This window comes from Mesoplodon mirus (genome assembly GCF_964341445.2).
Source record: "Mesoplodon mirus genome assembly, chromosome: X".
In the NCBI taxonomy this organism is placed as follows: Eukaryota; Metazoa; Chordata; class Mammalia; order Artiodactyla; family Ziphiidae; genus Mesoplodon; species Mesoplodon mirus.
In genome coordinates, this window is record NC_138981.1 from 91,816,915 (window position 1) to 91,833,876 (window position 16,962).

The 16,962-nt window shown below is 36.1% G+C and overlaps 1 protein-coding gene across 1 annotated transcript in view; it reads left to right on the plus strand.

Annotated features, from left to right (window-relative positions):
- RADX (RPA1 related single stranded DNA binding protein, X-linked) overlaps positions 1–16,962 on the plus strand; it is a gene marked incomplete at its 3' end in the record, with an annotated part of 61,154 nt that overhangs the window by 2,903 nt on the left and 41,289 nt on the right. The window contains 2 exon segments of the mRNA XM_082609310.1: positions 6,906–7,048; positions 8,201–8,393. Of these exon segments, the coding sequence (XP_082465436.1) occupies positions 6,906–7,048; positions 8,201–8,393 (336 nt within the window).

Genomic DNA, 16,962 nt, shown 5'->3' on the forward strand with positions numbered 1-16,962 from the left:
CTTTTCTATTAGGTGTAGTGTGTACACAGTAAAATAGAAGAGTCTTAAAAATACAGCTATCTATATATATCCGTGTAACCACCCTCCTAGATCAAGATATAGACCATTTCAAGAACCCCCAAAGGCTCCCTCTCCTCGTTCAATACCCTATTCTAAAGGTACCAATACGATCTCAGAGGCAGCGGTTTAAAAGGGAAGTTAGGGGAATTCCCTGGTGCTCCGAGTTAGGACTCCACGCTTCCAGTGCTGGCGGCGAGGGTTCGATCCTTAGTGGGGGAACTAAGATCCCACAAGCCGAGGGCGCGGCCAAAAAAGTAAAATAAAATAAAAAGGAAGTTAGACTGTGCCACTCTCCTGCCTAAATCCTTCCAGTAGCTCCGCACTGCAAGAAAATCTAGACCTCCTACCCGGGTCCACGTGGCCCTACGGCGGTTGGCAAACTGTCTGTAAAAAGCCGGATAGTAAATCTTTTTGTCTTTGCGAGACCTATGGTCTCTGCTGTAGCTATTAAACTTTGCCATTGTTTATGGAAAGCAACTACAGAAAATATGTAATTGCATGGATTTGGTTGTGTTAAAACTAGAACTTTATTAACAAAACCGGGCAGCAGCCTGGATTTGGCCTGAGGGCCGCAGTTTGCGGAGACCTGCCCTATAAGAAAGGTGCCCGTATGCGCCTCTCTAACCGCTCTCCTCCGCCATTTTGTTTTGGCCACGCCAGGCGCCTTTTAAATCTTTAAACCTCCAAGCTCTGTCCTGCCCTCAGGTACTTTGCTCCTGCTTTTTCCTCTTTCTGGAAAGTTCCTTCCCATCCTCAGTTTTCAACTCAGATATATAAAATATATTAGAAAAGGGCTCTCTAAAATATGCATTCCTTCCGCATTTATTGTTATTACATCACCTTGCAAATGCCTTTCATAGAATTGGTAACACACTGAAATTATTTTTTCTTTCTCCTCCCACTAGTTTGTAAGATCCAGGAGGGCAAGCACTCTTTTTTTTTTTCCTCACTGCTGTGGGCTGTTTCTCCTATACCCAGAACAATGTCTGGAACATAGTAGGCATCCAATACAGGTTCACTGAATAAAGGAATGAATGAAATAAATTACATTCCTGGATTTTCTAATGTTGAACCACTTTTGTTTCGACTTGGTCATGCTTGTTATTGTTATATCTGTATATTCAAGTGAATTTGGTCCATAAGTTTTGTTATTTTTTAGGAGAGTACTATTTCAGTTCGATTTTGATAGCAGGTTAATTAATATTAGCCTAGTAGGATGTTACCTGTTTTTCTGTACTTAGCAGAAATCATGTGTTCATTGAAAGTTTGGTAGAACTTACCCCTAAAACGATTTGAACCTGGGACCTTGGGCCGGGATTGGGAGTTGGGAGAATGATTCCTTTTCAGTTTTTTAAAAAAGTGGTAAAACCAATAACGCTTTTAGTGCATTATTGAGAGTTGATATTTCGCCAGGAGATCTCATTTCACCTAGATCTCAAAGTTGTACATAGTAGTCTACATTTTAAAAAAAAATTATTTATTTATTTATTTTTTTTGTGGTATGCGGGCCTCTCACTGTTGTGGCCTCTCCCATTGCAGAGCACAGGCTCCGGACGCGCAGTCTCAGCGGCCATGGCTCACGGGCCTAGCCGCTCCGTGGCATGTGGGATCTTCCCGGACCGGGGCACGAACCTGTGTCCCCTGCATTGGCAGGCGGACTCCCAACCACTGTGCCACCAGGGAAGCCCAGTAGTCTATATTTTTAAATCTCTGTCTTGTCAGTTACATCCCCTGATGCATTCCTAATGTTTGTGTCTTCACCCTTTTTTATGGTCAGCCTTGCCAGAGGTTTGTCTACTTTCTTGGTATTCAAAACTAAGAAAAGACTTTTAGGGCTTCCCTGGTGGTGCAGTGGTTGAGAATCTGCCTGCCAATGCAGGAGACACAGGTTTGAGCCCTGGCCTGGGAAGATCCCACATGCCGCGGAGCAACTAGGCCCGTGAGCCACAATTACTGAGACTGCGCGTCTGGAGCCTGTGCTCCGCAACAAGAGAGGCTGCGGTAGTGAGAGGCCCGCGCACCGCGATGAAGAGCGGCCCCTGCTTGCCACAACTAGAGAAAGCCCTCACACAGAAACGCAGACCCAACACAGCCAAAAGTAAATTAATTAATTAATTAATTTTAAAAAAAGGGGCTTCCCTGGTGGCACAGTGGTTGAGAGTCCCCCCCACCCCGATGCAGGGGACACGGGTTCGTGAGCCTGCGCGTCCGGAGCCTGTGCTCTGCAACGGGAGAGGCCACAACAGTGAGAGGCCTGCGTACCGCAAAAAAAAAAAAAAGATAAAAATTAAAAACCGCCTGGAGGAGTGGGATAGGGAGGGTGGGAGGGAGGGAGACATAAGAGGGAAGGGATATGGGAACAGATGTATATGTATAACTGATTCACTTTGTTATAAAGCAGAAACTAACACACCATTGTGAAGCAATTATACTCCAATAAAGTTTTAAAAAAAACACCTTTAAAAAAAGACTTATGGCTTTACTAATTAAGAAGTCTGTATCGGGGAGATGTTTCTACTTTATTTTTGCTGTCCTCTTTAATTCTTTTTCCTTCCTTTGTTCTTTTTTTGGCGGGGGGAGGGGTTTCTACCTTCTTGAGTCCAATGCTTGGTTCATTTATTTCCTTGTTTATTTCTTCCAAAAGCTTTAACAGTTCTGAAATTTCCCATGAGTACTGCTTTGGCTGTATCCCCCCGGTTTTGAAGTATAGAAATTTCATTATTACTCCTTACTCATATTTTCTGATTTTAAATTTGAGTTCCTCTTTACCCGCAATAGTTTAGAAAAAGCTTACTTATTAGACATGAAGTTCCTTATTATATGAAGTTTTTAAATTAAAGTATTCCATATCCTTATTTTAAAATCTGTTTTATTTGCCCATTTCTTTGAGAGGAATATTGGTTTCTCTTTATGATGGTGGTTTTGTTCATTTCTCAACATCTAAGTTTTCGATTTAGATGTTGCTGTAATGTGTAAAGTTTCATAGCTTGTTAATATCTTGGTGGATTTTACTCTATCAATATAGAATTTATCTCTTAGTCCCCCTTTTTTTTTGGCCGCACAGCACCGCATGGGGTATCTTAGTTCCCTCACCAGGAATGGAACTCCTGCCCCCTGCCGTGGAAGCCCAGAGTTTTAACCACTGGACCGCCAGGGAAGTCCCTCTTAGTCCCTTTTTGCCTTGAATTATATTTTGTATATTTTGATAGTACTGTTTACCACTTCCACTGTCTTTTAGTTAGCATTTAGGGCAATGATTTTCAAACATGACTGGGCATCCATATCGCCTCAAAAGTGTTTTAAAATTCAGATTGCTGCACCCCATCACCAGTTTCTGATTCAGTACTTCTGCCCTAGAGTTTACATTTCTAACACATTGATGCTGCTGGTGCAAAGGCCACACTTTGATAACCACTAGCCTAGTGTATGTATCTTTGTTCATCACTTTATTTCCATTTTGTTTTAGGTTTCTTTCTATAGCCAAGATTTTGCTTTTTGACCCAAACCAATTCTTTTTCTTTCAATAGATGAATTTAATCCAATTAAATTTAATGTAATTAATGATTGTACCTGTTCTTGCAGTCCTACTTTGTTTACTATATGCCATGCTTTATTTTTTTTACTATTTTTTTTTGCTTTCACAGGATTAAAAATTTTTTTTCTTCTAGTGCTTTAGAAGTAATATATTATATTTTTATTCTCTTTAATGTTTTAACAAAATCATTTGAACTTACATTTTATGTCAATCTCCAGAATTATTTAGAATTTATAATATTCTCCTCCTGAACAAGAGGTTTACGACTCTACTTGATCATAATGTAATTTGGCATACTGCTACATTGGATTTGAAAGTATTTGATTTAGGATTTTTGCCATCGTAAATGTTTTGGGTTTATAGTTTTCTCTTAGTTTTCTCTATAGTTTTCTGTCATAATTTTTCAGGATTTATCTAAGTTTATAAAATGAATTGGTATAATTTCTATATTTTATTGTGCTCTAGAACAACTTATAGTTAAGAGAAAGAGCTATTCTTTGAAAATTATTAAAATGAAAATTGTTAAAAACCATATAAACCTGGTGCAATTTTGGGAGGTCATTATTTGTGAACTTTTTCATTTTCTTGCATGGTTATTGACCTGTTCCAGTGTTCTTCTGTTCCTTAGGGCAACAATATTGGTAATTAAAAGTTTTCTAGAAGATTATCTATTTCACTGATATTTTCACATTTAGTGATATATAATTATATATAGTAATCTTTAAGATGATTTTCTCTATGTTTATAGTTGATCACATTCCAAACATTATTTTTGTTTGCTTTCTTCATGATTGCACTTATTAAAGTTTTACCTTTTTATTTATTTTTCCAGGGAATCGGATTTGCCAGTTATACTGTTTTGTAATTCATTAGTTTCAGTTTTTAATCTTTATTCCTTTCTATATTCCTTAGATTTATTCTTTTGAAGTGGTTTTCACTGTACGGTCCAAGGACCCCTAGGTGTTTCTCCAAGATCTTTTCAGAGGATTTGCAATGTTAAAAGTATTTTCATAATAATAATATTAAGGCTTTATTTATCTTTTTTTACTCTCATTCTCTCAGAAGTATAGAGTGGAGTTTTCCAGAGGGTACATGTCATGTGACATTGAAACAGACTGAATAAATGCCAAAGAAAATATGATTTATCCAGTTGTCTTCTACTAAGATAGACACTGAAGAGATTTGCAAAAATGTAAAACAATGCCACTCTTCCCACTACATTTTTGGTTGTGGAAAATATAGTCATTTTTCAAAAATATACCTTTTTATTATACATTAACAGGTTTATTTTTGTTGTTTTAAAGGAATTAATGGATATTTTAATTTCTTAGTTTTACTTTATAATATGGTAAATACGATAAATATTACCCACATAAACAAAAGCTTTTTGAGGTCTTCAGTAATTTTTAAGGCTGTAAAGGGGTCCTGGGACCACAAAGTTTGAGAAACACTATTGTATTGCTTACTAACTTTTTATACTGAATATGTAGTTTATTATTATTTTCATTCTTTCTTTTGATAATGAACCCACTTATTTCTATGAATTTACACAGATTCCTCATTGTCTATGTATAACCTGTAATTTTTTTTTAGATTTCAGAGATATGTATATTCTATGAAGTTAATGAGTTTTTTTTTTTTTTTTTTTGGTTTTTACCCAGTCTGGGAATATGTTAACCAGGCACATGTCTGATCATGGCTAACTGTCTGGATTCAGTTGTAGCAGAAACAGTGGCTCTTACAACTGTGGGGGTTTTTTTTGTTGTTGTTTGTTTGTTTGTTTTTTGTTTTTGCGGTACACGGGCCTCTCACTGTTGTGGCCTCTCCCATTGCGGAGCACAGTCTCCGGACCCGCAGGCTCAGCGGCCATGGCTCACGGGCCCAGCCACTCCGCAGCATGTGGGATCTTCCCGGACCAGGGCACAAACCCGCGCCCCCTGCATCGGCACGCAGACTCTCAACCACTGTGCCACCAGGGAAGCCCACAACTGTGGTTTTATAAAACCATGTAGCTCTTGAATTTATTCAGGATGGTAAAGGAGGTGTATGTGCCTTCATTGATGAAGAGTGTTCCACATACCTTCTAGATAATTCAGAGGTGATCTACAATTTGTTTGACCATATTTAAAAGGAGATCACTTAATTATGTCACATCAAATATTAGGATCTGTGATCCTGGGCTAGTAATGTATTGGGAGAATCTGGAGGGAAATTTACACAAGATATCCTAATACTGAAAATAGTGTGTGTGGGGGGGCAGTGTTAATGGTACAGTTGTAGTTATAAAAGGCCATTTAAACTCTTATTGAAAAGAAATTACAAGAATGGTTTTCATGCCAAAGTTGAGTAGGTGATACATTATCTAAATAAAAATGGAAGTGGAGGATGCCTTAGAGAAATAAATATTGGAAAAAATACAAATACACATTTTAAAAGTTGGGGCTGTGGGCTATGAGAGAACAAAATGTGGAGAAAATTGCAGATAGAACCCCTCTTAACTAAGGAAGAATAAAATTAGAAATACAAGTTAATCTTTTAAAGATGGTGAATAGCTTTTAAGCAGTTTTGGCACTTGCTAGCAGGCTTGGACATTAAAACATTTCAAAGTAAATTATATGGCATATGAGAAGGTAATATGTACTATGTAGAAAAATAAAATGGGACGGAAGATAAGTAAGGGGGTCAGTTTTCTATAGGGTGGTTAGGGCTAACATCACTGAGAAAGTGACCTTTGAGCAAAACTTGAAGGAGAAGAGAAAGTCACTCGTGTATCTAAGAGGAAGACATTCCAGACCCAGGGAACAGCAAGTGCAAAGGCCCTGTTACAGGACCATGTCTGGAATGTTTGGGAAAGTTCGAACTTATACATATGAGACTAAGGTGAGGGCAGTAAAGAAATATATCATGAAACAATTCTATCAGTTAAATATATAAGTGCCATGGAAAATATTCCATGGTATTGAGTTTTTTCCTAAGGGAGGTAAGTTTTGATCCAAGTCTTCCAGGAAGTAATCACGCAGTTTGATGAGGGAGAGGGCATTCCAGATGGAACATTCCATCTAGATGTGTTAGTTAACATAGGTGTTTACCTATATTCTAGTCACATAGTAAGTCATATATATATTTTAGCTATTATTATTAGGGATAATGTTTATTACTAAGTTTTATATGTGAGAAGTATACAGACTCGTTTAGCTGGTGAGAAGGAGTTGCTTTGGGTATGATCTGGCTACAATTTTTAACCAATAAAATAGAATTTTGAAATTACCATGACATATTTAGTAGGATTTTTTTCTTTTTTGTGTTCTAGATACCAGAATAATTTCCCTTTCTCGCCTTGAAATGACCTGGTCTAACAGAAGGAATTTTCCTGCATTGCTTGTGAGAATCTTGTATAAATCAAAACTGCAATACTATGGAAAACCCAATAAAAAGATGATTGAGCCATACCTGGTATAAGTAGTGATAAGATATTATATGTTAATTTAGTACTCATAAATTATAACTTACAGACCTGACTCTTTATTAGGATAATTTATGTTTAAATAACATATTTTAAAGTTCAACTTAATAATTTTGAAAATGAACAAATATATATTTCAAGGTATTTTTCTATGTAGTTTCTTATAGAAAAAGAAGTCCTTTCTGTATTAGCGCCCTTTAGTTCCCTTGATCCAGCTGGTCTCCTTCACACCTTTTTCTGTATCTTCAACTTCTTCTTTACTGTGCTTTCTACACCAGCATATAAATATAGTCTAATCTTCCATTTTAAAAGAGGAAAAAAAATCTCCTTTGACATCAGGACTCCTGTATTCCCTCTGTCCTTCTCTTCAGGCAAGCTCCTTGAAGAAGTAGTCTACACTATATGTTTTCACTTTCTTGCCTCCCTTTTACTTCTCAACACAATTAGTTTGACTTTTTGCTTCAGCTGGTCACTCACCAGAGACCTAATTGTCCAATCTATCTGACACTTTTCTGTTATCTTGACTCTCTATGCCATATGGTGCTGATTTCTGTCCTGTGTTTTTTTTTTAAACTTAACATTTTACTGTATTTCCACATGTTATCACGAATTATTTTAGGTGCTTTATTAAGCTTTTATAGTAAAAGTTATACATATTTACAGGGAATTTGGAAAATGTATAAAGATATATAAAGCTGATAAATAATATCAAGCCAAATCTTACCACTCAGAGAGGACCACTGTTAATATTAAAGTGTATTTTATTCCCCTTTTTTGTATGTGTATATCATATATATACACATATCTCTGATATCTTATGTATGTCATAGATAGCACATCTATGCATATATGTATGCCTATCATATATTACATATAACTATGGCATATATCGTAGTAAATTATCTTACAAAATGGGAATCATATTGTACATAAAATTTTGTATCATTTAACATTTTCTTAAGTATTTTCTCATATTACTAAAAATTCTTCATTTATAACTTTTCATCATTACAGAGTCTCTCATATCATAAATTATTCAGTGATTCTCCTATAGTTTTGCTTCCTCATTCTTAAAATAAAATTTGAACACCCTGTAGATTAAAGTAACAAATATGCATGTGCTTTTACTCTTTTTTTCCTAGACCTTTTTGGAAGTTGCTGACAGTTCAGGCACCATGTCAGTGATTATGTGGAATGCCCTGTGTCCTGAGTGGTATAAAAGTTTGCACGTTCGTTTAGTTCTTCTGCTTCAAGATTATTCTATTAGAAAGAGTCACCCCTTCAAGGTGCAGTCTCTCCCTGTGGATCCACACATGAAACTAATTTCTACAATAGGTTAAGTATTCAACGAATTTGTTATTTTATCGCTATTTTGTTTGTATAAATTTGCAAAGTACCATATCAGTCAAAAGCCCTTAAAAATTACTGAAGCTGTTAGAACCTGACACACTTTAAATTCTTTTGTCCATAAAAATTTTTGAGCAATCACTTAATAAATATGTTTATTTATTATTGCATTTTTTAAGAAAAATCATCTGAGATATATATTGTTGATTAATGAATGAGTGCCGCTTGGGATGTACTTATTTTTCTTTCATTTTTTTGTATTAAAATATTAAATTAATGACTTGAATATAAATTTTTGTTACTATGAGGTGCTATTTGAAAAGGCTTTTGTCAAAATTTTATTTTGAAATAATTTCAAACTTACATAAAATTTGAAAGGATAGTATGAAGAACTCCCATATACCTTTCACACAGATTCAACAATTGGTAACATTTACCTTTGCTTTATCATTCCTCCACTACATACACACACACACACACACACACACACACACACACACACACACATATGTATTTATCACCTCTGAACCGTTTGACAGTAAGTGGCAGCCATCATACATACCCCTTTACCTCTAAACACTTCAGTAGTATTTCACTCTATATTTCCTAAGAACAAGAACATTCTATTACATAATCACAGTATAGTTATCAAAATCAGGAAATTTAAAATTGATATAATACTATTATCTAACCTATGGTCAATATTCAAATGTTGCCAGTTGCTACAATCTTGAAAGGGCTCTTCCTGATTAGTATTGAAAGCACAGTATTGACATCTTGGCATCATCCTAAATATTTTGGGAGCATTAGAATTAATATAGTAAGTGATTGCTTTAAGATGTGGATGTGATTTTTTTTTGCATTTCCCTTTTTCAAAATTGTAGACCACATCATTCAACAATTTTAAGCATTGTTTTTGGCTTGTCATAGTTTTATACTGGACCTTTATTTCTGTGTATTCTGAACTCCCCAGCTGACCCATTAAGCTTAATTATGTAAAGAATGTTCAAATAATGTAGCCTTTGTTCACTGTTTACTGAAATATATATTTAGGAAAATCTCATATGATTCTCTATTAAAATCTTAAGCATTTGGTAGACATCAGTCTTGCTGGATGAACAGGTCATTACTTAGATAGTTTGGTACAACCAGTCCATAATCTCATTACTCTTTATTACAGGAGAAATTAAACTCATATTGCTATTGAGACTTAATTAAGAAAATGTAGTAAAATTTGGCAAAAGGAAGCTAATTCAAAATGTGTATTATTGTGTCTGCCAATTTATAAATTCTTTCCCACAACCAAGTATCTCCAGGTGACAAAATTGCTTTAGTAAAAATTGAGACATTCTTTGTCAATAACAGATAAAGTAAGTAACTTTGTTGATGTCACATAATAAATCACTGGCATAGTGAAAATTGAAACCTAGTTTTCCTGATACCTAACCTAGTGTTCTTTTTACTAAATACAGTGTTTTCTGGTGTAAAGAAAATTAATTTCTATCACAGTTTTTATGTGTCTGTGGACAAATCTAGAAATGTGTCTGTACTAATAGCTGCTTCTAAACCTTAAAAACATATGGAAAGTGGGACAATAGACAGAATGTGACAAGTAGATAAACAGCCATAAGAACGTAACAGTGAAGCTGACTGAGCTGTATGCTACCTCTGCTACATAGAATTATAGGGCCAGATTTTCATAATGGAAACTCTCTTTTTAGGATACGAGAAGCTATTTACACTTTCAAGTGAATAATTGCAAATATAGAAATCGTTTTTAAAGTGAGAGCCTTGATGAGAATATATTGAAAACGTGCCTTTTAGCCTTTACAACAGTCTTACTTATTAGTGTTAGCATCAGTCTCTGTTATCCCGTACCTTTTTGATAAGTAATAGGACTTTTTTCCTCTTTATCAGGGGTCAGCAAACTATTTCTATAAAGAACCAGACAGTGAGTACTATAAGCTGTGCAGGCAGTATAGTCTTCTTCACAACAACTCAGCTCTGCCTTTATAGAGTGAAAGCAGCCAGAGATAATATGTAAACGAATGGGCTTGGCTGTGTTTCAGTAAAGCTCTATTTGCAAAACACAGGCAGCCATCTACAGGCCATAGTTTGCCAAGTCTATGTGTATAAGTAGATGTCAATACTGGCTGTACATTAGTATCACTTGGGGAGCTTTAAAGAATCACAAGCACCCCACCCTCAGAGATTCTGAATTAATTACTCTGAGGAGGGGACCAAGACGTTGGTGTGTCTCTAAAACTCCTCAGGTGATTCTAATGTACAGCCAGGGTTGAAAACTATTGATATATGATCTTTTAAAACCTCAGTATGATTAATGATCTTTTGAAGGGAAAAAAGTTCTGTAAACCATGCTAGGCACAAGGGACACAAAGATAAGTAATACAGAACTCTACCCTTAAAATTAGTCTAACGGGGTAACATATGTAAAATGAACAAATTACAGTAAAATGAAAGACTGCTGACAGTAAACAGTAAGAAAAAAGAATGAATGGAAGGGGAGAAAAAATGAACAGAAATTGAGGAAAGAATGAATGGTCTGGAGAGTGGGAGAATGGGTTGAATTGGAGAAAGTATAAGTGAGGGTTAGGAATAATAACAGGGTAGTTTAAATGTTATGAGAGGAAAAATGAGAGAGCATATGTAGTTGGGGCCGGTTTGGTCAGTTTAGGAATAAAGATCTGTGATAGCATCACTGCCTTCTAGGTGTCGATGTTGGAAGACAAATTATTGGGGTAATTTAGCTTGGTTTATTTTTTCATACTTACACATATAGTTCCAAGTTATACAAACTAAGATGCAATTTTTAAAAAAACTAAATAAATGGAAGCTTATAAAGATGAAAATTCTATTGCAAAAAAAAAGGACATATTATTTGCTGGTAATGTATGCTTTGTATGTTGCCATTTTGTATATCACTCTGTCCCCGTATACAAAATAGTATTCAGTCAGCATACACAAAAAATAAACCTTTTAAAGTCTTGAGATTTTCAGACTGTATGGCATAATACATATTGAGATAATAGCATCAAGTGTTTTTGGTTTGGGGCAAAGGAGGTTTTTAATTTATTCAAAATCCTAGCATTTTAGAGCAGGGGGTGACCTTGAATATAACTGAGTAACTATGGCTATGAAAGTGCTTTGTAAAATGCAAACCATTTTCTAGGTGCAGGTGTAATACAAACCTTCCTCACTCATATATGCAAAGGTAAAAGTGATTTTGTAGTCACATGGATGGTAATAGGTAAAATAAGAAAGCAATTATTTTCATCCTGGTTTAATCTTTGCTACATAGCAAATTCTTAAAAAAATATTACTGGCATTAAAGAAATAGAAAGCCCAGATAGTTCTATAACTGTTAAAGAAATTGAACCAGAGGTTTAAAATCATCTCACAAAGAAAATACCAGGCAGATACCATTTTACAGGCAAATTCTAGCAAACATTCAAGGAATGTACCATTCCAAAACTATTCCAGAGAATAGAATAAGAGGGCATACTCTCTAACTCATTCTTTGCTACCAGTATAACTTTGATAATCAAAACCAAACAAGAATATTATGAATGAGGAAAATTAAAGGCTAGCTTCAGCTATGAACATATGTACAGATATTCAAAATTGAAGATTAGCAAACTGAATTAAGTTATATGTGGAAAATGATCACACGCTGTGACTAAGTTGCATTGTTCTCCAGCAATGTGAAGTTGGTTTTACATATGAAAATCTATAAGTGTCACTCACCACACAGATTAAAGAAGGTCATCCTAATAGAGGCACAAAACACATTTGCTAAAATTTTACACACATTCATAAATTTTAAAAAGAAAATAGCAAGAAAAGGAACCTGCCAAAACTGATAAAGGATGTTTGCAAAATCAAAACATAACAATAAACACAACTTTTTTAAAATAATTTTTTTAATTTTATTATTTTATTTTATTTATTTATTTATTTTGGCCGTGTTAGGTCTTCATTGCTGCGCACGTGTTTTTTCTCTGATTGCGGCGAGTGGGGGCTACTCTTCGTTGGGTGCGCAGGCTTCTCAACATGGTGACTTCTCTTGTTGCAGAGCACGGGCTCTAGGCACATGGGCTTCAGTAGTTGTGGCACGTGGGCTCAGTAGTTGCGGCTCATGGGCTCTAGAGCACAGGCTCAGTAGTTGTGGCGCACAGGCTTAGTTGCTCCACAGCACGTGGGATCTTCCCAGACCAGGGCTTGAACCTGTGTCCCCTGCATTGGCAGGCGGATTCTTAACCACTGTACCACCAGGGAAGCCCAACAAACACAACTTTTAATGGGGAAAATTTAGAAAATTTAGAAACACTCCTTTTTTACATGGGGAACATTGATGGCCTCCTATTACTATTTCTGTTTAATGTTGTACAGGCTCTCCTAGCCAATGTGAGAAGATAAAATCCATTAAAAGCATAAGAATTTTTTATTGAAATATAGTTGACATACTGCTGTACAATATTATGTTAGTTTCAGGTGTCCTACATAGTGATTTGACATTTGCATACATTATGAAATGATCACCATGATAAGTCTAGTACCCGTCTGTCCCCAAATAAAGTTATTATAATGTTATTGACCATATTTCTTTTATTGTATATTACATTCCCTTGTTTTATAACTGGAGATCTTAATTCCTATCACCTATATCATCCTCCCTCCCCTGGCAACAGCTGGTTTATTTTGTATCTGTGAGTCTGTTTTTCATTTTGTTTGTTTGATTGTTTTGTTTTTAAGATTCCACATATAAGTAAGACCATATGGTATTTATCTTTCTCTATCTGACTTATTTCACTTAGCATAATACCCTCTAGATCCATCCATGTTGTTGCAAATGGCAATATTTCATTATTTTTAATGGCTGGGTAATATTCCATTGTATGTATATATAGACTACATCGTCTTTATCCATTCATCTATCAATGGACACTTAGGTTGCTTCCATATCTCGGCTATTATAAATGACACTTCAGTGAACATTGGTGTGCATATACCTTTTCGAATTAGTGTTTTTGTTTTCCTCAGGTAAATACCCAGAAGTGAAATTTCTGGATTATATGGTAGTTCTACTTTTAATTTTTTGAGGAACCTCCATATTGTTTTCCGTAGTGGCTGCATCAGTTTATAATCCCACCAACAGTGCACAGGGTTCCCTTTCCTCTACATCCTCTCCAACATTTGTTATTTGTTGTCTTCTTTGATGATAGCCATTCTGACAAGTGTGAGGTGGTAGCTCATTGTAGTTTTGATTTGCATTTCCCTAATGATTAGTAATGTTGTGCATCTTTTCATGTGTCTGTTGGCTATCTGTGTGTCTTCTATGGAAAAAATGTCTATTCAGGATTCTTTTGCATATAGCTGTCCAGTTTTCCCAACATCATTTAATGAAGAGGCCATTTTTCCCCATTGTATATTCTTGCCTCCTTTGTCGTAGATTAATTGACTGTATAAGCATGGGTCACCAGGGCTGTATGCTCTAGGAGTGCCCCCTCTGTGGGTTGTGTGGGCCCTCCTGTTGTAGCTGACTACTCTGGGCATGCTGGTAGGCGGGGCAGCCCCTGGGGGGGTGTTGAGTGGGGCCGTGGCTTGTGCCATCCTGCTGGTGGGTGGGGCTGCATCACTACAGGACTGGCTGCTTGGTGTCGGGTGTGTCTCAGGACCCGTGCTGGCCTGCTGGTGGGTGGGTAAGCCCCTGGAGCTAATAGGCTAGGGGGAGGACTCCAAATTAGCATTTGTCAACACCAGTGTCCTCCTGGTAGAAGGAGTTCCCCAAAATGGCTGCCACCAGCATCTGTGTCCCCAAGAGAGTCCCAGTTCCCTCCTGCCTTTTTAGGAGGTTCTTCAAAATTAGCAAGTGGGTTTGACCCGGGCTCCTTTAAAACTACTACCTATCTCTGTGCTGGAACTCAGAGTATGTGACATTTTGCATGTGACCTTAAGAGTGGAATCTCTGTTTCCTGTAGTCCTCTGGCTCTCCTGTACATAAGCCCTGCTGCTTTTCAAAGCCAGATGTTCTGGGGGCTCATCTTCCCAGCGCAGGACCCCCAGGCTGGGAAGCCCAGTGTGGGGGGCTCAGATGCCTTGTTCTTGGGGAGGACCTCTGTGGTTATGATTATCCTTCCTATTAGTGGGTCACCGACCTGAGGGGGGTGCTTCCTGACTATATCACATCTCTGCCCCTCCTACCTGACTTGTTGTGGCTTCTTCTTTATGTCTTTAGCTGTGGGAAATCTTTTCTGCTAGTCTTCAGGTCATTCTGTTAGGTAGTTTCTCTGTAAGTTGTACTTTTGGTGTGTCCACGAGAGGAGGTAAGTTCAGGGTCTTCCTACTCCACCATCTTGGCCATCCACCAAAGGCATAAGAATTTTAAAGAAAAACACAAAACTGTCATTATTCACAAGTTAGATCTTCTACAAAGAAAATCCTAAATAACACAAAGTATTAAAAATAATAAGAAACCACAATGTGGTATTGCCTCGCACTGGTCAGAATGGCTATCATCAAAAAGTCTACAGATAATAAATGCTGGAGAGGGTGTGGAGAAAAGGGAACCTTCCTGCACTGTCGGTGGGAATGTAAATTGGTGCAGCCATTATAGAGAACAGTACGGAGGTTCCTTAAAAATCTAAAAATAGTTAACCATATGATCCTGTAATCCCACTCCTGGGCATATATCCAGAAAAGACAAAAACTCTAATTCAAAAAGATACATGCACCCCAGTGTTCATATCACCACTATTTACAATAGCCAAGACATGGAAACAAGTACCCATCAACAGACGATTGGCTTAGATGAGATATTTACATATATATATCAATACAATGGAATATTACTCAGCCATAAAAAAGAATGAAATATTGCCTTTTGCAGCAACATGGATGGACCTAGAGAATATTATACTTAGTAAAGTAAGACAGAGAAAGACAAATATTATATGATACCACTTATATGTAGAATCTAAAAAATAATACAAATGAATCTATTTACAAAACAGATTTACAAACATAGAAAGCAAACTATGGTTACTAAAGTGGAAGGGAGCGGGGGAAGGATAAATTAGGAAAAAGGGATTAACAGATACAAACTACTATACATAAAGTAGATAAGCAACAAGGATTTACTGTATAGCACAAGGAACTGTATTCAGTATTTTATAATAACCTATAATGGAAAATCTGAAATATATATATAAATATATATTTAGAAATATATTTAGAAATTAATATATGTATATATACTTTATATATATAAAGCTGAACCACTTTGCTGTATACCTGAAACTAGCACAATATTGTAACTCAACTATACTTCAATAAAATTGAAAAATATAGGGAATTTCCTGGCAGTCCAGTGGTTAGGACTATGCACTCTCACTGCCGAGGGCCTAGATTCAATCCCTGGTCGGGGAACTAAGTAAGATCCCACAAGCTGCATGGTGCAGCCAAAAAAAAAAAAAAGAGAGAGAGAGAGAGAAAAAATAAGATACTGGCAAAGCTAGCTGTAACAGCAGTATACCAAAGTCAGTTGATTTTGTACACTCCAGTAACAAAGAGTTAGAAATTATAATTTTAGAAACATAATTTACCTTGTCAAAAATAACTATAAATTATCTAGAAATAAATCTAACAGAAGATATGTAAGACCTACTTGGAGAATATTTTAATACTTTTTGAAAGACACTAAAGAGTCCCTAAATAAATGGAGAAATATCCCATGTTCCCAGGCAGGAGGTTAGTCTCAGTTTCATAAGTATGTCAAGTCCCCCCAAATTGAGCTATAAATTTAGTGCTATTCCATCGGATTTTTTTCTGGAACTGACAAACTGATTCTAAAATTTATATGGAAGCACATAATTATCAAGAATAGTTAAGACACCTCTGAAGAAAAAGAATAAGGGGCTGAAGAGGGAATGAGGACTTATCCTACAAATATCAAGAATTATTATAAAGCATAACCATGTAGTATTGGTATAGATATAGACAAACTGACCAGCAAGTCATAATACAAAGTCAAGAAACAGCCCTAGACATATAACATTTTGATATACAACAGATGTACTGTGCAGATCATCAAGGAAGGAAGAGCCATTCAGTAAACAGTATTGAGACAATTGATTATATATGAGAAAAAAATGACATTACATCCCTAAATCATACCGTATAAAAATAAATTTCAGGTATATCAAATACTTAAATGTGAAAGGCAAAAGTTTTAGAAGAACTTATAGAAAGTATCTGTTTGACTTTGGGATAAGGAAGGATTTTTTGGATAGGACACAGAAATGGTAGCCATAAAAGAAAGATTAATAAACCTAACTACATTAAAATTAAGAACTTTTGTTCATCAAAAGACAGCCCCCTAAAATGAAAAAACAATCCCAAAACTGGGTGAAGATATTTGCAATGGTATAATCAACAAGGGATTAGTATTCAACATATATAGAAAGAAGTAATACAAATAAATAAGAGAAAGACAATCTAGTAGAAAAATGGGCAAAAATATGAACAGGTATTTCACAGA